This window comes from Oncorhynchus clarkii, chromosome 26 (assembly GCF_045791955.1).
Source record: "Oncorhynchus clarkii lewisi isolate Uvic-CL-2024 chromosome 26, UVic_Ocla_1.0, whole genome shotgun sequence".
Taxonomy (NCBI): Eukaryota; Metazoa; Chordata; class Actinopteri; order Salmoniformes; family Salmonidae; genus Oncorhynchus; species Oncorhynchus clarkii.
In genome coordinates, this window is record NC_092172.1 from 33,152,026 (window position 1) to 33,175,753 (window position 23,728).

The 23,728-nt window shown below is 44.8% G+C and overlaps 1 protein-coding gene across 1 annotated transcript in view; it reads left to right on the forward strand.

The window, feature by feature from the left end:
* The window catches only part of LOC139384605 (ADAMTS-like 3), a 314,459-nt gene that overhangs the window by 74,992 nt on the left and 215,739 nt on the right, over positions 1–23,728 (forward strand). The window contains exon 5 of the mRNA XM_071129427.1: positions 21,338–21,465. Coding sequence (XP_070985528.1) covers positions 21,338–21,465 — 128 coding nt within the window. The remainder of the gene's footprint in view (positions 1–21,337; positions 21,466–23,728) is intronic.

A 23,728-nucleotide genomic window follows, 5' to 3' on the forward strand; every position in this document is an offset into this window, starting at 1 on the left:
TAATGTAGTAACCTTATTGTAGGTTTGTGTAGTGGATGAGGTGAGTTACTCAGTAGTAATTAATGTAGTAACCTTAATGTAGGTTTGTGTAGTGGATTAGGTGAGTTACTCAGTAGTAGTTAATGTAGTAACCTTAATGTAGGTTTGTGTAGTGGACAAGGTGAGTTACTCAGTAGTAATTAATGTAGTAACCTTAATGTAGGTTTGTGTAGTGGATGAGGTGAGTTACTCAGTAGTAGTTAATGTAGTAACCTTATTGTAGGTTTGTGTAGTGGACAAGGTGAGTTACTCAGTAGTAGTTAATGTAGTAACCTTATTGTAGGTTTGTGTAGTGGACAAGGTGAGTTACTCAGTAGTAGTTAATGTAGTAACCTTATTGTAGGTTTGTGTAGTGGACAAGGTGAGTTACTCAGTAGTAGTTAATGTAGTAACCTTATTGTAGGTTTGTGTAGTGGACAAGGTGAGTTACTCAGTAGTAGTTAATGTAGTAACCTTATTGTAGGTTTGTGTAGTGGATGAGGTGAGTTACTCAGTAGTAGTTAATGTAGTAACCTTAATGTAGGTTTGTGTAGTGGATGAGGTGAGTTACTCAGTAGTAATTAATGTAGTAACCTTAATGTAGGTTTGTGTAGTGGATGAGGTGAGTTACTCAGTAGTAGTTAATGTAGTAACCTTAATGTAGGTTTGTGTAGTGGATGGTTATAAGTAGTTAATGTAGTAACCTTAATGTAGGTTTGTGTAATGGATAAGCTGAGTTACTCAGTAGTAGTTAATGTAGTATCCTTAAAGAGATTATCCAGTACTTTTGTATACTTTTTAGCCAGCAGTTCTGAAAGTAGTGCTCAAGAGCCAAAATTAGTCCCCAAAAATTGCTTACTATGTCACAAATATGTGCAGATATGAGCACCACGTCATTGCTCTTTCTCTCTCTCTCTCTGATGTGTCCACTGAGATGTTAGGCCTCATTGGATAGCGCTGGGCAGGCCTCTTGCTAGCTGTCACATCAAATGCGAGGGGCTGAAGCTCATTGGCTAGAACTCAAATTGCTAGGGGCCTATTTGGCGGGAAATGTAGCGCGCACAGCTTCAAGAAAACAGTGTCTGTGTTCCAAACACGTATAATACACACCCTCTCCCCTCAGCCCTCAAATTAAGTGGACACTTCTGATGACGTATCATGATGTATGAGGAGTTGACACTTGCAGGGCGAGGGAAGAATACATGTATTTTAAATGAGCCGCCCTTGCCCGGTAATTTGTCACTTGTTCGTCCCACGGTTGTGAAAGTTGTATGTACTAGCACTACTTTTATGATGCGTGTTTGTGCTGTCATGTGCATCAGTAGCACAATTTCTAACTTATTTACATTCGTTCTTACTTATGTTGACTCCGTATTGATGTTGGTTTTAAGTTTTGGCTGACTTTTCTTAGCGGATGTACGTACAATCATCGCAAATTGAATTATGGGGCGTTTCAGGCCCCAGAGTGAACAGATTTGTACACTCGCACACTGTCTCAAAAACGAGGGCTGAGGGGCTTACGTTGCCAGCTACTCTTGCTTGGCTAATTGTTTGGTCCGATGGCAAAGATGGCCATGGGGCTTCCCCCAAGGGCATAAGGCAAGGTTAAGGTGAGGAGGGTGTCTTTTATGTGTTTGAAACGCAGCCAGTCATTTTCAGACTAGTGATTTCATGGCTAATTGAGGTGAGACAGTAATTCTGTTCATAGATTTTGCATGTATTAACTACACATTGAAATTGACACGTTCAGCCCGAAGCAGGAGGTTTAAAAATGCTTTCTTAGTCAAAGTACCGGAGCATGTCGTTTATTGTAGGTTTTGGTATTGAATTAGGCGAGTTACTCAGTAGTAGTTAATGTAGTAACCACAGGAGGTTGGTGGCACCTTAATTGGGGAGGACGGGTTTGTGGTAATGCCCGGAGCGGAATAAGACGAATGGTATCAAACACATGGTTTCTATGTGTTTGATGCCCTTCCAACTTCCGTTCCAGCCATTATTATGAGCCGTCCTCCCCTCAGTAGCCTCCACTGGTAGTAACCTTAATGTAAGTTTGTGTAGTGGATGAGGTGAGTTACTCACAAAGTACTTTGAGAGCCATGTGAAATATGCCATACATTATATGCTATCCGTCATAATTATCATTGTGTAACTATTTAAGAGGGCATTGTCATCCGAAACCCAAACATTGAGAGAAAAATAATTTGTAAAAGCACACAAATCGGATCCCACTTACTAGTCCAATTAATCCACAATGCTTACACAGTCTTGAATTCCTGTATGTACTTAAGAGACAGTTTGAGGTCAAATATACTGTTAGTTAAATATTGAGTTTTGATTGATCTTTGCATGGCATGGAATTCAGTGGACATCAAAATTCCTAGAATTCCAATACCTTTGTTTTTCCTTGGTCACACAGGAAGTCTGTTTACTTCCCTGTTCCTGTGATTGTAAGATGGCCGCCAAGGTTCCCAAGGTCATGACCTTTACCGCCCTGAAGAAGATGTTTCCCTTAACCACAGATCTAGGATCAGATTCCGACCCCCAAATCCAGTACCAAAGCATTATAGGGAAAAAATGCAAAACTGACCTTAGATCAGTGACTGAGAACAACTTCATCCACATAACTCTTTTAATGTATTTCTCCTATATTTGTTTAGCCACGCCTGCAAACCTTGGTCTGCAAAACAACTTAAAACACACATTTGTAACTTTATTGCATTATTTCTATTTTGTGTCTGAAGCTAACCGCTAGCCACAATTCCACATGGCCTGTAGTTTATGCGGAAGCTAATGGCGGTTTAATTACAGGCAATAGTTCATCTGGTACAGTATTAGATGAAGTGAAGGTTTACAGCCGGGCTTAGAACTACTAAACCTACCTGTAGGGGATTGTGGTAGAACTCTGGAAGCCAATGAAGATTGATCTTCTAGAACTGATTGTGTTCTAATCAGACCATTAAAGCGGATAAACAGGATTTTAACAACTTGATTGTTAACAACTTTATGTTAGATGGTTCCTACGTTCAACTATCATCAAGTTGTAATATCCTGGCCTTCTCCTTTAAGTTGGAGGGTTGAAACAAAGTGATAGATTGTGATGGGGCTGTATGGAAATGCATGTTGTGTTGTTTTAATGGAATGGCATCTGTGCTCTAGTGTAGCTTCTATGGCGCTTGGCCAAACTATGATGTGGACTCTATCGATCACGCTCTAATCGACCTGGGCCAGGTTAGACCTACATTACAGAATGATATTCACTAGAGCAGATGTGCTTTTAACTTTTCAGAATATCTGGCTTCAGAATCATTCTCTAAATAAGCCATTTACGGGTCTGACTGACCGAAAATAAGTTATACTACAAAAGAAATTCAGGTATGTTATTATTGTTACATAAGAATCACTGTCTTCTAAACTCTTATTATTCAAATCATCACTTAATCCCACCGTTGCCACCAAATGCCACACAGGGATGGACAGGCAGTGGGAGGTACTATATTGAGTGAATCCCAGACGATCAGTTTCAGTCTCGTTAACATGTTGGTTATGTCCCAAATGACACCCTATTCTCTACAGTATATAGTGTACTACTTCTGCAGTAGAGGCCTATAGTCCCTAGTCAGAAGTAGTGGACAACACACTGGATTAAGGTGTCATTTTGCTGAAGCTCACGACTTCCAGTAAAATATTCAATAAAATCTGTAATACGATTAAGAGGCGTTTGGACACCATTTCCTCCCTGCTGAGGGATAACAGAGTTATAAGCAGTAGTATTACATCAAAGCAGTATCAACCTACTGTAGATAACACCATGCTGTAGATAACACCCTGCTGTAGATAACACCATGCTGTAGATAACACCATGCTGTAGATAACACCCTGCTGTGGATAACACCATGCTGTAGATATCACCCTGCTGTAGATAACACCATGCTGTAGATAACACCATGCTGTAGATATCACCCTGCTGTAGATAACACCCTGCTGTAGATAACACCATGCTGTAGATAACACCCTGCTGTAGATAACACCCTGCTGTAGATAACACCCTGCAGTAAATAACACCCTGCAGTAAATTAAACACCCTGCAGTAGATAACACCCTGCAGTATCTAAACTCCTGCAGTAGATAACACCCTGCAGTAGATAATACCATGCCGTAGATAACACCATGATGTAGTTAACACCCTGCAGTAGCAGTATCTAACACCCTGCTGTAGATAACACCCTGCAGTATCTAAACTCCTGCAGTAGGTAACACCCTGCAGTATATAACACCTGCAGTAGATAACACCCTGCTGTAGAATCTAAACTCCTGCAGTAGATAACGCCCTGCAGTAGATAACACCCTGCTTTAGATAACGCCCTGCAGTAGATAACGCCCTGATGTAGATAACACCCTGCAGTAGATAACGCCCTGCTGTAAACTCCTGCAGTATCTAACACCCTGCTGTAGAGAACACCCTGTAGTATAACACCCTGCAGTAGGTAACACCCTGCAGTAGGTAACTCCTGCAGTAGATAACGCCCTGCAGTATCTAAACTCCTGCAGTAGATAACGCCCTGCAGTAGATAACACCCTGCTGTAGATAACGCCCTGCAGTAGATAACGCCCTGCTGTAGATAACGCCCTGCAGTAGATAACGCCCTGCTGTAGATAACGCCCTGCAGTAGATAACACCCTGCAGTAGATAACACCCTGCAGTAGATAACACCCTGCAGTAGGTAACACCCTGCAGTAGGTAACACCCTGCAGTAGGTAACGCCCTGCAGTAGGTAACGCCCTGCAGTAGATAACGCCCTGCAGTAGGTAACACCCTGCAGTAGAGAACACCCTGCAGTATCTAAACTCCTGCAGTAGGTAACACCCTGCAGTAGGTAACGCCCTGCAGTAGGTAACACCCTGCAGTAGATAACGCCCTGCTGTAGATAACGCCTGTCACGGCCGTCGTCAGAATGAAACCAAGGCGCAGCGTGGTGAGCGTACATTTTCTTTTATTTGTTAAAATGTCGCCAACAAAACAAGAAATAACAAAAACGACCGTGAAGCTTACAAGTGCTCTAGTACCCCTAACAAAGACAACTTCCTACAATGACAAAAGGGGAAAAGACTGCCTAAGTATGATTCCCAATCAGAGACAACGATAGACAGCTGTCCCTGATTGAGAACCATACCCGGCCAAAACATAGAAATACAAAAACATAGAGAATAGAACATAGAATGCCCACCAAATCACACCCTGACCAAACCAAATAGAGACATATAAAAAGGCTCTCTAAGGTCAGGCCGTGACAACACCCTGCTGTAGATAATAACGGCCCGCGGTAAATAACGCCCTGCGGTAGATAACACCCAGCCGTATTTAACCTCTTGCTGTAGATAACATGATAAAAACATAAATACTAATTTGTTTCCCATTGGGCGGCAGGTAGTTAGAGCATTGAACTAGTAACTGAAAGGTTTCAAGATCGAATCCCAGAGCTGACGAGGTAAAAATCTGTCGTTCTGCCCCTGAACAAGGCAGTTAGCCCACTGTTCCTAGGTTGTCATTGTAAATAAGAATATGTTCTTAACTAACTTGCCTAGTTAAATAAAGGTTAAAAAAAAGTAATAATGATAACCGTTGTCCGAGAGGATGAGCAACTAATGTTTGTGTGTGTTGTTAAGATCATCAACCAGTCTATTTTCCCAAATCGGAGATGCGTTCGTTCTCAAACACACGCGAAACAGTTGCACATCGTTGCCAAACCCTTCTATAAACAGCAGCTAGTCCTGATGAATCACAGTGTTACCTCTGGGCATTTTGAACGCAGCCTCTCGGCTTTGACGGATGATTTACGAAGCCAGCCTCCTATTTCTCATAACCTCCGTTTACGTTCCCTCCCCTGGCTTCACAATTAGTGTCCCACAAATTGGCAGCAAGGGAATTAGCCTGCTAAAGCCTGCAGCCACACCAGGCCTCGTAGGAACCAGCCTCTGATCAAATGTTTGGATCTGCCGGATGAGTGAGGGTTGCTGGGTGTCGAAGAAGTGGAGCCGGTCAAGGTGTGTGTGTGTCTGCGTATGTGCGAGAGGGGTGAGATGTTTGGTGTGTGTGTTTGTGCGTGCATGCATGTATGTGTGTGTGACAGAGAGAGGGAGAGTGTGTATGTGCGTGAAAACATGTGTATGTGCTTTCATGTTTCTCATGCTGTGTATGTGTGAAAAATGTAACCCTTGTTACCGACAAGGGAAAGCTTGCTAACGTTCCTTTACCTCTGCTACAGTCTGTTTCCAAATGAGAGAAACTAGGAAACCACTGTGGAAAGTCACTGTAAGTATGTCCCAAATGGCACCCTATTCCCTATATAGTGCACTACTTTTGACCAGAGCTCTATAGACCCTGGTCAAAAGTAGTGCACTATACTGTATCGGGGACAGGGTTCCATTTGGGACATCACCTATAAAATCAGCCATCTACCCTGCCAATCAAGCCAAGGCCAAAGTCAGGTTTTAGAGGATAATGACAGAAATGAGTGGAAATTCCATTGAAATCCTGTATCTGTAGTTAGTCAGTGGCCTGCTGCTTGCCCTGTCTGTGGGGCAGCTTGAAAACGACCTTCAAACACAATCTTCCCTTTTAGCTGAACTTCCAATAGGTTGTTTCAGTATCAGAGGAGGAAGTTGGAGAAAAGCTTTTACTCATTTGGTTTAACTCTCCACAGACAGTGTTGCCTCGGGTTGCTAAGTTGTTTTTTTGCGTGCCGGCTTAAAGTGTGCATCACAGGAGGTTGGTGGCACCTTCATTTGGGAGAATGGGGTGATGACTGGGGCGGAATCAGTGGATCGGTATAAAATACATCCAACACATGGTTTCCAGGTGTTTGGTGCCATTCCATCTGCTCTGTTCCGGACATTATTATGAGCCGTTCTCCCCTCAGCAGTCTCCACTGGCGTGCGTGTGTATGTGTAAATCCGTGCGTCTCTGTGTGCGTGTGTATGTGTGCGTCTCTGTGTGCGTGTGTATGTGTGCATCCGTGTGTCTCTGTGTGCGTGTGTAGCTTTGACTCTTTACCCCTCAGAGGTAGTGCTGGCCATACATGATAATGTGTGTGTACATGAACCGTATGAAGCAGGGGATGAGGAGAACAGTCATGGGCCAATGGAAATATTGGCCCTGAAATATATTTTCCACCACAGAGAGGAGGGGGTTTGAGGTGGAGGGCTGAGCTGAGAAATTAAAGAAGTTCCCGAAAAATGTATATCCCTCTGAATTATCTCAGTAACAATCTTGACGGACAACTTGACGGACGCAGGACGTTGAATTGGATTGCACATTGATGCAGGGATGTTTGCATGCTCTTTCAAATGCCATCGTAGGGTTCTGTTTTAGTACATGGCATAGTTAAAGCATGGGAACACTTAACTGTAATACCAATTCAACATGTTTCACATTTCAACTTCCCATTCACTTCTACACACACATGTAGGATCTTACATGTTGCCAGTTTGCTACAGCGGGAAAATAATCCTGCATCAACAAGAAATGTGAATTATTATGTGGATTATAATAATGGCCATTTTTTTGTAGAGGTTGATACATTTTTCATTAGGGCAAAATCAAGTCTGACATTTAAAGTGTAAATTACTAACTTTTTAGATGCCTTGAATAGACTACATTTTGTGTTTCCTGTTGTGCAGAACAATTGTCAGCAACAAAATACTTCTCAAATGAAGATCCTACATCTGTATAGCTGCAGTAGAAGACAAGTATATGTACTATAAGTATCCTGTTATGAGTGTGTTCTCAACCAGTGCTTCAGTTGGACAGGGAGATGTCCAACTATTCATATTTCAGCCCTCTGAAGGCTCATGAAGGCTCTTGTGATTAGGTTGATTTAATAGAGAGCTACTGATCTTTCTATCTGTTTCTCTCTCACACACACACACACACACACACACACACACACACACACACACACACACACACACACACACACACACACACACACACACACACACACTGTCCATCGCCCTGCTGTGTGAGCAGGTTGTTAGCGGCCGCAGCTTCGGGGCTGAAACACAATTAAATGGCATTGAAGGACAACATGTACATGATCAGGCTGTTGTGATTTTAGAAGTACCTCTCTGAGAAGGTGAGTGTCCTGAAGTGACGCTAAGAGCTAACTGTAACATGCTACAGAGCTTATTTAAACCAATGAAAAAAAAATTATCAGAACCTATCTTTATGACTACAGAACATTGAAATTCTAAATTTTCACATATGCAGACACTGGTATGTTGCTGGATATAATTAATGTGAGGTAAAAATCGGCGAAGTGTTACTTTAAAGCTAATTTAACCTCTCTGGGATATGTGGGACGGCGAAAGCAAACAATGCTATTATCTGAGGATAGCACCCCAGTAAACAAAGAGAGAAAAGCATATTTCAACCCTGCAGGCACGACACAAAACGCAGAAATAAAAATATAATTCATGCCTTACCTTTGACGAGCTTCTTCTGTTGGCACTCCAATATGTCCCATAAACATCACAAATGTTCCTGTTGTTTGATTAATTCCATCGATATATATCCAAAATGTCCATTTATTTGGTGCGTTTGATCCAGAAAAACACTGGTTCCAACTTGCGCAACATGACTACAAAATATCTCAAAAGTTACCTGTAAGCATTGTCCAAACATTTCAAACTACTTTTGTAATACAACTTGAGGTATTTTTTTTACGTAAATAATCAATAACATTGAAGACGGGATAAACAGAGTTCAATACAGGATGATAACAAATTGTAGCGAGCATTTCTGGTCACGCGCCTCTATCTAACAGTACACTTCAAGTTACCCTCGTTCTGGATGGCCGTACTTCTTCATTACACAAAGGAAAAACCTCGATTTCTAAAGACTGTTGACATGCAGTGGAAGCGATGGGAATGGCAAGTCCCTGCCTTAGAATTCTAGATTCCCAATGAAAACACATTGAAAAGAGAGTGACCTTTTTTCCCCTGGATGGTTTGTCCTCGGTGTTTCGCCTGCCAAATAAGTTCTGTTATACTCACAGACATCATTCAAACAGTTTTAGAAACTTCAGAGTGTTTTCTATCCAAATCTACTAATACTATGCATATCATGGCTTCTGAGCCAGAGTAGCAGGCCGTTTACTTTGGACACGCTTTTCATCCGGACGTGAAAATACTGCCCCCTATCCCAAAGAAGTTCAGTGGCTGAAGCAGGGCCGTATTCATTAGTGCACACTGTAGCAAAAGTGTTTGTAATGGAAAAAAAAACAAGTGTTCCTTATTGGACAAGTTCAGTTAGTCCCTCCCCTTTTCTATCCATTTTCTTCCACTAGGTGCCTAGAGAATATGACCCAGGAGTGTGTTTGATGGCAAAAAAATATTAGTGTTTTCATTGAAAGAAATTGTAGATAATAATGAAGGGTGGGTGCTGAACGTTTAAACCACAGTCAGTGAAGAAGCACCTGTGGTGGCTAGTAGTCTTCCACATAGCATATTGTGTTTGAGGTCAAGATGACTGAGGTTTTGGGAGTGGGGTAGGGGTAAGGTGTACGTTTTAGGGGCTGGGGAAGGGTTAGGGGTTAGAGGTGTAGTTTGGTAGACTAGAGGATGACAGTTGTTGAGCAGATACAGGGAGAGTTGTAAAGTGGGGTGAGGAGTGAGGGTGTAGGGAGTGAGAGTGTAGAGAGTGAGGGTTTAGTAAATGGGGTGGCAGTGGCGGTATGTGGAGGTGAGGAGTGAAGGATTTAGAGGTGTAGAATGCATTATTTTTGTGATAGATATTATGAAGTTTGGGATAAAGGGTATACGTTATTCCTCAGTGACTTCAACAGCAGAGAAACAGCAGCCAGAAATGAAAGCAATAATTTTTGACTGTAAAGTGTAACTTCCTGCTTTCAATTATTATCGAGGGAGAGAGAAGAGGAAATTATTCTGAGTTGAGTTTTTCCATCATAATCATTTCTGTTCTAACAGCGAGCAGGTCAGTGTTGAAGAATTATGAGTGAGGACACTGCTCTCGACAAAAGCATACTGGCATGCGCGCACTCACACACACGTACTTGTTTAACCTTGTGTGAGGCCACAGGAGCCTTTGCAGCCAAGCTGGACCTCCCATTCTGATTTGGTTAACGAACATAGCTGGAATTGTTCTGAGATACCTGGGGAAATGGAAATGAATAGGATACGTTGCCAGTGCATATTTTATTCGGCATCTCGTATAAATTCAAGCAGAGATATTTCACATTTAGCTACTTCATGTTTATGGTACATTATAATATGTTTTCAATACAGTTCAATATATTTTTATATATATGTTATTTACAGTGCAATATAGATCCATGATATATTTTCTTCAAATGAGACAGCAGGTCCTGATGCCTGGCTCTTCTCTCTCCCTCTGATAATAATAGTATATTTTCAGTATATAACATATTTTCAATATCTGTACAGAACAATATATTTTCCCCATGGGCCGTCGTCAAAAGTAGTGCCCTATAAAGGGAATAGGTTGCCATTTGGGACACATCTAGCAAATCATCTCCCTTAGGTCGTCAAGTCTATTCTTTATTAGATCAGGATGATATGTGAATGATATATTGGGATGATAATTGATACTCCTCTCGGGGAGATTGATGAACTGTACTGTCCCGAGCTGCGATCTGTGTTGGGAAGTCAAATAGAATCCACCAAGATGGCCTCGTCCTCAAATAAGTTCCCTTCTCAGAGCTCAAATCACACTTCTGGAGAAGTTTTGTTTAAACTCTGTGACCTGAGTGATTGAGGTGGTTGGGTGTCAGAGGAGGGATACTGCACGGCTGTCTGGCTCACAGAGGTGTCTGTGGGTTTTTGTAATAAGACTTTGCCTCTGGAAAAATGTAATTCATTGTTGGTGAAGAAAAATAAACATATCTTGTTTTGCTATCGAAAGGGTTTGTGTGATTGTAAGTATGTTTCTGTGTGACTTTGATGCTTCACATGTGTTAGTGTACAGGGGAACGTGTCCTTGAAGAATGTCATCATCATTAATCAGAGAGAGAAACCATTACTCCATCTTCAATTTGTCAGTTAGGTACAGATCTAGGATCAGCTTAACTTACTGAAATCCTAACCTTAATCATTAAGAGGGAGACTACAACAGACCTCAGATCAGTGTCTAGAGGAAATAGTCTACTCTGAAGTGCTTTGAGCTACTAACAGGCCTTCCATCTCAGCCTGTTTGACTGACGTTCACGATCATTCCAGTGTGACTGGTACCTCCTATTTGGAGTGTTTTCATCCATGCATGCTTGAGGAAAACACATTGTTCCTGCTAATGCTCTTGAGAAAACATCCAGCACGTTAGTTTAAGGGCTGACACACACACACACACACACACACACACACACACACACACACTCTCTGTCTCTGAGCCTCAATCAACCACCGAAGAAAGCCCAAGAGTGTTTGTGAGTTGCTCACTGAATAACTCCGTACTCGTATCTGTGTGTTGTTGTAATTCTGTGTCACTGCCTCTGTACCACAGTCCAACCAAGGTACATGAATTGAAGCACCCTGTTGAATTCTTAAATCTTGGATTTTAGATGCAATGCAGTAAGCCGTGTGTGCGCGCGTGTGCGTGTGTGTGCACGCTTGGCTCTTGTTGTAAGGGGAGAATGATGAACCATGCGGTCTGTGGCAGAGCAGGGCTGTCAGTCAGTCTCACTGGCTGTTTGGTTTGGCTGGGCATCCCATCAGTGGTGTGTGTGTGTGCGTGTGCGTGTGCGTGCGTGTATCTTATTCATATGGTAGCAGTGGCAGTAGAAAATGTCTTTATTCCTTTTTGCCTTGACTCGTACATTGAGTCCGATACTGCACCAGGAAGCTAATCCTTGTCTATAAGTCTGAGCTGGTTAGGGGAATCAACTACATGGGTGACTGCAGAAGGCCTCCTCAGTCAGGAAGAGTTATGACAGAAGCCCTCTAGATAAGAAGCCACACTGACAGATTAGAACTGGGTCCCAAATGGCCTGCTATTCCATGACTTTTCACCAGAGCCCTATGGGAATAGGGTGCCATTTAGGACACAAACTGGTAGACTAGAGGGCCTTCTCTGGTAAAGTATTTATAAAGAGTCTCAGAGTTGGAACGCTGATCTAGGATCAGGTCCCCACCTTTCCATGTAATCTTATTCATTTTGATCTAAAAGGCTAAACTGATCAGCGGGAGATCTGTATTGAGCACTGGACAGAGAGCACACACACATCTGGAGCCTAGATATGATTGATGTGAGAGTCCTGCTGGTTGATTCCAGTGTGTGCGTGTGTGTGTGTGTGTGTGTGTGTGTGTGTGTGTGTGTGTGTGTGTGTGTGTGTGTGTGTGTGTGTGTGTGTGTGTGTGTGTGTGTGTGTGTGTGTCTTGGACTAGTCTCAGTGTGTGGGTAGACAGGCTGAGTGATATCTGCTGCCTTCCAGACTGACCTACATTCTCAGACCATCAGAATCTACTGCTAGTTCTACATTATAGACTTTGGCTCAGCGAGCTAACATGGTTTTTATGTAGGTTTGCAAAATTCTGGTAACTTTCCCAAAATTCCCAGGTTTTCCATACATCCTGTTTGGAGGATTCCAGATTTCCTCTTCATTCCCTGATTCTGGGAAACGTCCAAATGGGATGTCTGTAAAACCTGGGAATTTTGGGAAAATTACCAAAACTTTGAACCCAATATGATAAAAAACCATTGTGACTCATGTTGACATACTTCCACCTCTGTAGTGTCCTTGATTCAGATTCTGACTTGGAGATAGCACTTTTGGGACTATGCCAGACTGGCGGCTCAGGACAGACGGGAGACTCGGACAGCGCTGGGCAGGCAGGAGACTCTGGCGGCTCAGGACAGACGGGAGACTCTGGTGGCTCAGGACACACGGGAGACTCGGACAGCGCTGGGCAGGCGGGAGACTCTGGCGGCTCAGGACAGACGGGAGACTCGGACAGCGCTGGGCAGGCAGGAGACTCTGGCGGCTCAGGAAAGACGGGAGACTCTGGTGGCTCAGGACACACGGGAGACTCGGACAGCGCTGGGCAGGCGGGAGACTCTGGCGGCTCAGGACAGACGGGAGACTCGGACAGCGCTGGGCAGGCGGGAGACTCTGGCGGCTCAGGACAGACGGGAGACTGACAGCGCTGGAGAGGAGGAAGGCTCTGGCAGCGCAGGACAGGCGGGAGCACCTGTAGGCAGAAGACGGAGAGACAGCCTGGTGCGAGGGGCTGCCATCAGAGGGCTGGTGCGTGGAGGTGGCACCGGATAGACCGGACCGTGCAGGCGCACTGGAGCTCTTGAGCACCGAGCCTGCCCAACCGACCTGTTTGAATGCTCCCCGTAGCCAGGCCAGTGCGGAGAGGTGGAATAGCCCGCACTGGGCTGTGCTGGCGAACCGGGGACACCATGCGTAAGGCTGGTGCCATGTACGCCGGCCCGAGGAGACTGGAGACCAGATGCGTAGAGCCGGCTTCATGGCACCTGGCTCGATGCCCACTCTAGCCCGGCCGATATGAGGAGCTGGGATGTAGCGCACCGAGCTAAGCACGCGTACTGGGGACACCGTGCGCTCCACCGCATAACACGGTGCCTGACCAGTACGACGCCCTCTCTCTCCACGGTAAGCACGGGGAGTTGGCGCAGGTCTCCTACCTGCCTTAGCCACACTCCCCGTGTGCCCTTCCCCAATACATTTTTGGGGCTGCCTCTCGGGCTTCCTTGATCGTCGTGCCAACTCCATATGCCGGTATCCATCCTCACACTGCTCCAGAGAATCCCAGGCGGGCTCCGGCGCTCTCCCTGGGTCGACCTGTCTATCTCTTCCCAAGTCGTGACATAGTCCAGATCTCACTCCCATGTCCAGGAGTCCTGATATCGCTGCCTTTCCTGCTGCTGCCCGTTACCACGCTGCTTGGTCCTTTGGTGGTGGGTGATTCCGTAACGATCGTCTTCGGGAGAAAGAGAGGAGGACCAAAATGCAGCGTGATGATTATCCATTTTTAATGGGATACTTAAACAACGAACAAAAACAATGAACCGACAAAAAGAACGAAGACGAAACAGTCCCGTAACGTGAATACCAACACAGGAACACTGGAAACAGGAACAATCACCCACACCCCACAATACAAAACATAGAAACAAACAACGCAAACTATGATCAGAGTGTGACACCCACGTCTGGTACATCCTTCCAGTCATTATGTGGACTTTATGGGGCCGTTTCAGACACAGATTAAGCCTGGCCCTGGACTAAAAAACATTTTCAATTGTGTTTCTCCTTTGAGATTGATTTTTTTAGTCCAGGATTACCTGACTAGGATTAATCTGTGTCTGGAAACTGCCCCTATGACATCTCTCTTGACTAGACAATGTTGACAGCATACAATCACACAGTCAGTTTCTGATATACACATTTATAGTAGCTAATGCTATCATTGGATGCCCCATATAGTTTTCTGGTTTAATCTAGCGTTATTCCTGTCAGCATTCTTTAATATGTTTAGTTTTTCTTGGGGACTAGTAAGATCTACATTTCTATCAGTTTGATGTCTTTTGTCATTGTCAAGTCTTGGTTGTGTTATTGGTGCCTAAGCCAAATTAACTGGTGGTGACAACCATGTGACGACAGGTAGGAGGTCAGGGAACATAGCTAGCCATGTCTTCTTTGGTCAAAGAGTACACGTTTTACTGTGACTGACCAGGTTTCGAACCCGGCTCTCCATAAGACCACATTCCCCTGCTGAGCTAAAGCCTAGGCATTAGTTCCTTGAGAAAATAGGAAAATAGGAAAAAGTCTTCAGTTCTCAAAGTTACTCATCACATGAGTGTGATTCTGAACCACCACCACCCCTATCTGACCTCCTACTTGAAGACAGCCATGTGTGACGCACTGAAATGGTACAGGGCCTTTTCTGACTGGCTAAGTACAGAAATGGTACAGAGCCCTTTGTGACTGGCTAAGTACCGAAATGGTACAGAGCCCTTTGTGACTGGCTAAGTACAGAAATGGTACAGAGCCCTTTGTGACTGGCTAAGTACAGAAATGGTACAGAGCCATTTGTGACTGGCTAAGTACAGAAATGGTACATGCCCTTTGTGACTGGCTAAGTACAGAAATGGTACAGAGCCATTTGTGACTGGCTAAGTACAGAAATGGTACAGGGCCTTATCTGACTGGCTAAGTACAGAAATGGTACAGAGCCCTTTGTGACTGGCTAAGTACAGAAATGGTACAGGCCCTTTCTGACTGGCTAAGTACAGAAATGGTACAGGCCCTTTGTGACTGGCTAAGTACAGAAATGGTACAGGCCCTTTGTGACTGGCTAAGTACAGAAATGGTACAGAGCCCTTTCTGACTGGCTAAGTACAGAAATGGTACAGGGCCCTTTCTGACTGGCTAAGTACCGAAATGGTACAGAGCCCTTTGTGACTGGCTAAGTACAGAAATGGTACAGAGCCCTTTCTGACTGGCTAAGTACAGAAATGGTACAGGGCCCTTTCTGACTGGCTGACTGGCTAAGTACAGAAATGGTACAGGCCCTTTGTGACTGGCTAAGTACAGAAATGGTACAGGCCCTTTGTGACTGGCTAAGTACAGAAATGGTACAGGCCCTTTGTGACTGGCTAAGTACAGAAATGGTACAGGGCCCTTTCTGACTGGCTAAGTACAGAAATGGTACAGAGCCCTTTGTGACTGGCTAAGTACAGAAATGGTACAGGGCCTTTTCTGACAAGTACATAAATGCCCTTTGTGACTGGCTAAGTACAGAAATGGTACAGGCCCTTTGTGACTGGCTAAGTACAGAAATGGTACAGGGCCCTGACTGGCTAAGTACATAAATGGTACAGGGCCCTTTCTGACTGCTAAGTACAGAAATGGTACAGGCCCTTTGTGACTGGCTAAGTACAGAAATGGTACAGGCCCTTTGTGACTGGCTAAGTACAGAAATGGTACAGGCCCTTTGTGACTGGCTTTGTGACTGGCTAGTACAGAAATGGTACAGGCCCTTTGTGACTGGCTAAGTACAGAAATGGTACAGGGCCCTTTCTGACTGGCTAAGTACAGAAATGGTACAGGCCCTTTGTGACTGGCTAAGTACAGAAATGGTACAGGCCCTTTGTGACTGGCTAAGTACAGAAATGGTACAGGCCCTTTGTGACTGGCTAAGTACAGAAATGGTACAGGCCCTTTGTGACTGGCTAAGTACAGAAATGGTACAGAGCCCTTTCTGACTGGCTAAGTACATAAATGGTACAGGCCCTTTGTGACTGGCTAAGTACAGAAATGGTACAGGCCCTTTGTGACTGGCTAAGTACAGAAATGGTACAGGCCCTTTGTGACTGGCTAAGTACAGAAATGGTACAGGCCCTTTGTGACTGGCTAAGTACAGAAATGGTACAGAGCCCTTTCTGACTGGCTAAGTACATAAATGGTACAGGCCCTTTGTGACTGGCTAAGTACAGAAATGGTACAGAGCCCTTTCTGACTGGCTAAGTACAGAAATGGTACAGGCCCTTTGTGACTGGCTAAGTACAGAAATGGTACAGGCCCTTTGTGACTGGCTAAGTACAGAAATGGTACAGAGCCCTTTCTGACTGGCTAAGTACAGAAATGGTACAGGCCCTTTGTGACTGGCTAAGTACAGAAATGGTACAGGCCCTTTGTGACTGGCTAAGTACAGAAATGGTACAGAGCCCTTTGTGACTGGCTAAGTACAGAAATGGTACAGGCCCTTTGTGACTGGCTAAGTACAGAAATGGTACAGGCCCTTTGTGACTGGCTAAGTACAGAAATGGTACAGGCCCTTTGTGACTGGCTAAGTACAGAAATGGTACAGGCCCTTTGTGACTGGCTAAGTACCGAAATGGTACAGGCCCTTTGTGACTGGCTAAGTACAGAAATGGTACAGGCCCTTTGTGACTGGCTAAGTACAGAAATGGTACAGGCCCTTTGTGACTGGCTAAGTACAGAAATGGTACAGGCCCTTTGTGACTGGCTAAGTACAGAAATGGTACAGAGCCCTTTCTGACTGGCTAAGTACATACTGGCTAGTACAGAAATGGTACAGGGCCTTATCTGACTGGCTAAGTACAGAAATGGTACAGGCCCTTTCTGACTGGCTAAGTACAGAAATGGTACAGGCCCTTTGTGACTGGCTAAGTACAGAAATGGTACAGGCCCTTTGTGACTGGCTAAGTACAGAAATGGTACAGGCCCTTTGTGACTGGCTAAGTACATAAATGGTACAGGCCCTTTGTGACTGGCTAAGTACAGAAATGGTACAGGCCCTTTGTGACTGGCTAAGTACAGTAATGGTACAGGTCCTTTGTGACTGGCTAAGTACAGATATGGTACGGTAGGGCTAAAAGAGTAGCATTTTCTTCCCAGTCTTGTTTTCAGGGAGCCTCATAGAGCTCTCTCTAATGGGGCTTCCAGATACCGGCTATGGGTTTTCTGACTCACACCTAGTTGCTCTTAAACTGTCCTCCAGACAGTGCAATTCAACCCTTGTAGGACCTACTAGACAGGTTGTGGGTGTACGTGTGCCACAGCGTGTGTTACACACACGAGAGAGAGACAAAGAGACAGAGAGACAGAGAGGGAGATAGAGAGAGGCACAGAGAGAGAGAGACATATAGGGAGAGAGAGAGGCACACAGAGAGAGATGGAAGGATGAAGAGAGGAAGGGTGGGGATAGAGACAGGATGGAGAGCTGCCATGTAGAGGTCTTGGATGAGACTCAGAGACAGGATGCCCTGTTTATGAGAGACAGAGAAACAGAAAGAGAGAAAGAGAGTGCCCAGAGGAGGTTGGACTAGACAGGAATGAGGGAGCGAGGACCAATGGAGGGGTAGAGAGGATGAAGTTAAGTAGGAAAGACAGATGGCTGTATCCACCCTAAACCCTCAGCACCTCAGCCATCCAGCCCTCCACTGTGCTGAGTCTAGCCAGACAGTAGGAGCCTCCACACTGCAGGCTGCAGGACACACACACATATCTGCACACATACACACTGACAGCAGCTACAGCTCACATGTGCACACACACAACAGCTGACACGCACACTAGAAGCAGCTAGATGAGGAATTCTGTAATCACCTTGACCATGTCCCATTGAATACAGATCAACTTGTGTTTTACACATAGACAGATGAATGCTGCCAGCTATAATCTGTGCAACTCCATAGCAACTCCATAGCAACACCATAGCAACTCCATATCAACTCCATAGCAACTCCATAGCAGTTACAACTTATGTAAACAAAATATGCAACACTGTTTTATCTCTCTGAAACTCTCTGAAAAACTCTCTTAGATCTACATCCCAAATGGCACCCTATTTCCTACATAGTGCACTACTCTTGACTCTTGCCCTATTGGCCATGGTTATAATTAGTACACTATGTAGGTAATAGTATGTAATTTGGGATGCAGCCATTAATGTACCAAAAATGATTTTATAATAATATGATATCCTATAGCTCTGTTCTATTTGGCTGACAGTTGTTGCATCATGCATGGTAGGATGAATGAATGAACAGAGCAGAGAATGGAATATAGCAGGCTGGGCTGCAGAGGGATCTCTCTCTCTCTCTCTCTCTCTCTCTCTCTTCTCTGTCTTCTCTGTCTCTGGCTCTGTCTCTCTCTCTCTCTCTCTCTCTCTCTCTCATTCTCTGTCTCTGTCTCTCTCTCTCTCTCTCTCCATCTTTCTTTCCCTCTCCCCAGCTCTCTCTCTCTCTCTCTCTCTCTCTCTCTCTCTCTCTCTCTCTCTCTCTCTCTCATTCTCTGTCTCTGTCTCTGTCTCTCTCTCTCTCTCTCTCTCTCTCTCTCTCTCTCTCTCCATCTTTCTTTCCCTCTCCCCAGCTCTCTCTCTCTCTCTCTCTCTCTCTCTCTCTCTCTCTCTCTCTCTCTCTCTCTCTCTCTCATTCTCTGTCTCTGTCTCTGTCAGTGGAAATGGCTACAGAATGCTGATACAGAGCTATTCAGAACTGACACAATAGAGCGAGCCAGTCGTCTCAGCCAAAACGTCCCGGACAGATTCTCCTCATCGCAATGTTATTACTGTTGGATGTCAGCTTCCAGCCAGCTTAATAACAAAAGGTGGTCTCTCATTCCATTAGTAAGTTGACTGAAAATGTATCTCATTAGCCTGCTTTGGTCTAGTCTGGGGGTTGGAAGTCAAACAATAGCAAGGGGTTTCAGAATCAGATCCAGACAGACAGACAGACAGACAGACAGACAGACAGTCAGACAGACAGACAGACAGACAGACAGACAGACAGACAGACAGACAGACAGACAGACACACACACACACACACACAGGTAAAAATCTGTCGTTCTGTCACTGAACAAGGCAGTTAACCCACTGTTCCTAGGTCATCATTGTAAATAAGAATTTCTTAACTGACTTGCCTAGTTAAATAAATAAAGTGTGTGTGTGTGCGTGCCTGTCTGTCTGTCTGTCTGTCTGTCTGTGCACATGTCTCCATCTGGTTGTGTGTACAGTATGTGCCTATGTGTGTACAGTGTGTGCCTATGTGTGTACAGTATGTGCCTATGTGTGTACAGTATGTGCCTATGTGTGTACAGTATGTGCCTATGTGTGTACAGTATGTGCCTATGTGTGTACTGCATATGAGAGAGAAACATTCTAGAATGGCGACCGTTCTGATTTCATCCAAGGTCAGGGTGATTTGGGGTCTGGAAGAGAGATTGAAATAAGACCGTCAGAGGAATGTACTGTAAGACATTCTACCATCAGTAACCAGGCATAAATAACAATGTCAAAAGAATTAGACATTTTCCTGTGTTAGCAATTTAAACTCCGCCCAGAGAAATGCTCTGTAGAAGGTCTATGTCCACTCTCATCCAGAAATAACATTCTGTTTCCCAAATGGCATCCTATTCCCTACATAGTGCACTACTTTTGACCAGAGCCCTATGGTTAAAAGTAGTGCACTATATAAGGAAAACGGTGCTGTTTGGGATGCAGACACAGTATTGAATAGTTCAAAGTAAATACATATTTCCAGTTGTGAGTCTGGTGATACTAAACATGAAGGGCACAGTGTGAGATAGTCCCAAGAAGGTTTGAGTTGTCTACTGGGCCTGGTCTCCCTGAAAAACACCATCAGATTCTCTGACACACGCACGCACGCACGCACGCACGCACGCACGCACGCACGCACGCACGCACACACACACACACACACACACACACACACACACACACACACACACACACACACACACACACACACACACACACACACACACACACACACACACACTGTCATATTACGTCTCTCTATGACACTAGAGGGTCTGCTTTGACATCACTGAGCCACAGGAAACCAACTTTCCTATTTTTGGTGAGATACAGCCAGGAGAACCCTCTCATTCACCTGGGCTTTAATACGCTCATAACACACAGCCAGGAGAACCCTCTCATTCACCTGGGCTTTAATACGCTCATAACACACAGCCAGGAGAACCCTCTCACTCACTTGGGCTTTAATACGCTCATAACACACAGCCAGGAGAACCCTCTCATTCACCTGGGCTTTAATACACTCATAACACACAGCCAGGAGAACCCTCTCACTCACCTGGGCTTTAATACGCTCATAACACACAGCCAGGAGAACCTTTTGAAATCCATGATCATGCTCACTGATGAGGAGTGTTTTGCAAAAAGGTATTTCCATAGAATATGCTGCAATCCAAAGCCCCCTACGCGATATGCACTTGTGGAGATCTGAGAAGATTTGATTGGTAAAAGCAATGTATGGAAACTTCCCCTTCGCCTATCAGAGGGCACATTGGAGCTATTTCCAAATTGCTTACATCTGTCAAATCCTCTCTGATCTCCACAAGTGAATAGGGCATAGGGTCGATTTGGGTTTAGGCCCTAGTGATCTAGACAAGCAGTTTGGGATTAGGCCCTTGTGATTTAGAAAAGCAGCTTGATTCTCTTGTCATAACAACACGTGTTGGAATGACAAGCAGCACCTGTGTTTCTAGCCCCTCAGAGTTGTGTGGGTCTTGTGGTGTTTGGTCAAAAAGCAAAAGACACATTTCCAGGGACTGTAAGAAAAATCTGATTATTTTTCTTCAAACTCCCAAGTACAGCCAAGGCTACCCCCCCAATTCACTACAATAACACATAGTAGCACGTTTTTTGTGTTATTGTGTGTGTGCTTATTTGTGTGTGTGTGTGCGTACATGCATGCGTGCCATGCATGTGTAAGGTATACTCTAACCTCTTTCCCCTCTCTCTCTCAGGCGTCTCGTATGACTGGATCAGATGAGGACGGGGACAGTGGCTGGGATGCATGGGGCACCTGGAGCGACTGCTCACGCACCTGTGGAGGCGGGGCCTCTTACTCTCTACGCAGGTGTCTCAACGGAGGGTCAGTATCACACACACATTCCTGGGGAGGATGGGAGGTTACATCCTGGGGAGGATGGGAGTTTGCATCCTGGGGAGGATGGGAGGTTAGATCCTGGGGAGGATGGGAGGTTAGATCCTGGGGAGGATGGGAGATTAGATCCTGGGGAGGATGGGAAGTTAAATCCTGGGGAGGATGGGAGATTAGATCCTGGGGAGGATGGGAGGTTAAATCCTGGGGAGGATGGGAGGTTCTATCCTGGGGAGGATGGGAAGTTACATCCTGAGGAGGATGCGAGGTTAGATCCTGGGGAGGATGGGAGGTTACATCCTGGGGAGGATGGGAGGTTCTATCCTAGGATCCTGGGGAGGATGGGCGGTTAGATCCTGGGGAGGATGGGAGGTTAGATCCTGGGGAGGATGGGAGGTTAGATCCTGGGGAGGATGGGAGATTAGATCCTGGGGAGGATGGGAGATTAGATCCTGGGGAGGATGGGAGATTAGATCCTGGGGAGGATGGGAGATTAGATCCTGGGGAGGATGGGAGGTTCTATCCTGGGGAGGATGGGAGGTTAGATCCTGGGGAGGATGGGAGGTTAGATCCTGGGGAGGATGGGAGGTTAGATCCTGGGGAGGATGGGAGATTAGATCCTGGGGAGAATGGGAGATTAGATCCTGGGGAGGATGGGAGGTTAAACCCTGTAATTCATTAGATGTTACAGTTTACATTCTCTTTAGAGAGCAACAAGGGTCAACTTTATGGGAGAAGAGCTGCCAGTCATTCACATTATATCCAATCTACGACACATTGCATCCTAATGGTAGTGAGTTTACTCCTGGAACTACACGCAGACGCATACAGACAAACAGAGGAACAGACAGACAAACAGACAGACACATGTAGACACACACATCCCTCCTAGCACAACATTGGTATTATTCTCCATTGTTCTGAACACTACTCAACCTGTGCATCACCTTAGTGTTGGGAAATTACTCTCTGCCAAAATCATACCCATGTGGCTCAGTTGGTAGAGCATGACAATGCCAAGGTTGTGGGTTCAATTCCCACGGGTGATCAGTACGAAAAGGTATGGAAATGTATGCACTCACTACTGTAAGTTGTTCTTGTTAAGAGCGTCTGCTAAATGACTCAAATGTGAAAAGTAAAATGGTTTACAACAGCACAAATATAAAAATACAAATCAAACGATAGAGCTACTAAACAGGGTTAATTAGCAACAGTGATTATGGAATGAATCCTGTATCCATTTATAATAGAAACAGGGAGAAGACAATTACACACACACACACACACACACACAGTGTTGACCTTTGGACGGATTCAGGGCAGATTTTATTACCCTGCTTTGTGAAATTGGGATCATCGTTGCTCAATTGAATGTTTCCTGTGTGTTAAGAGTGGTGCTCAGAGGGGTGTAGGGTTACTGATGGGACACAGATGTATATCTTTCCTTTTTAATGTCCCTCTCTTTGGCCTTTCAAAGACATTGACAAGGGCATCTTGTGTTTATGCAATAGGAAGTGGTGTTACTACAATACATATGACTGTTGTTTATCTTACTTTTTGACATAGTTCTGCTATGTCCCAAGTGACACCCGTTTCGCCACGCAGTGCATTCCTTTTTACCAGACTTTGGGCCCTGGTCAAAAGTAGTGCACTATAGATGGGTTACCTGACAACGTTACGAAAACGATACAAACGCTTCAATGGGGCAGAAGTCTGTGTGTTGAGCTAAGAGGTCGTGGGGCCATCTTAGCCCTTTGTGGGTCATATAAGCCCTGAACGATGCCTGACAGGCAGCTTGCCGCACCCCACAGCCAATCGCATGCAAGCAACAACACAGCTAACTTGGCTAGTCTTGTGAGTGAGCTAGCTAGCTAGTTATCTATGCTGGTTGTTAGCTTGCATAATTTATATGTTTATAATTGTAAGGTACACTTCAGGTTTTACAGCCTGTCAGGAATGGAGCTCACCCACTGAAAAATATACATTTTATCCACGAAACATGAAGTGTCCCTTATAATTATACACGTACAGTATAAGCTATGCAAGCTAACAACCAGCATAGATAACAAGCTAGCTAGATAGCTAACAAGACTACCTACCTAACTAGCTAGCTCATAATACTAACCAAGTTAGCTGCGTTGTTTCTTGCATGAGATTGGCCGTGGTCTTGGGTGTGCCACGCAGCCTGGGAGACAGGGATGCCTGTCAGGCATTGTTCAGGGCTTAAATTCCCCACGAGCACATTGCAGTCAAC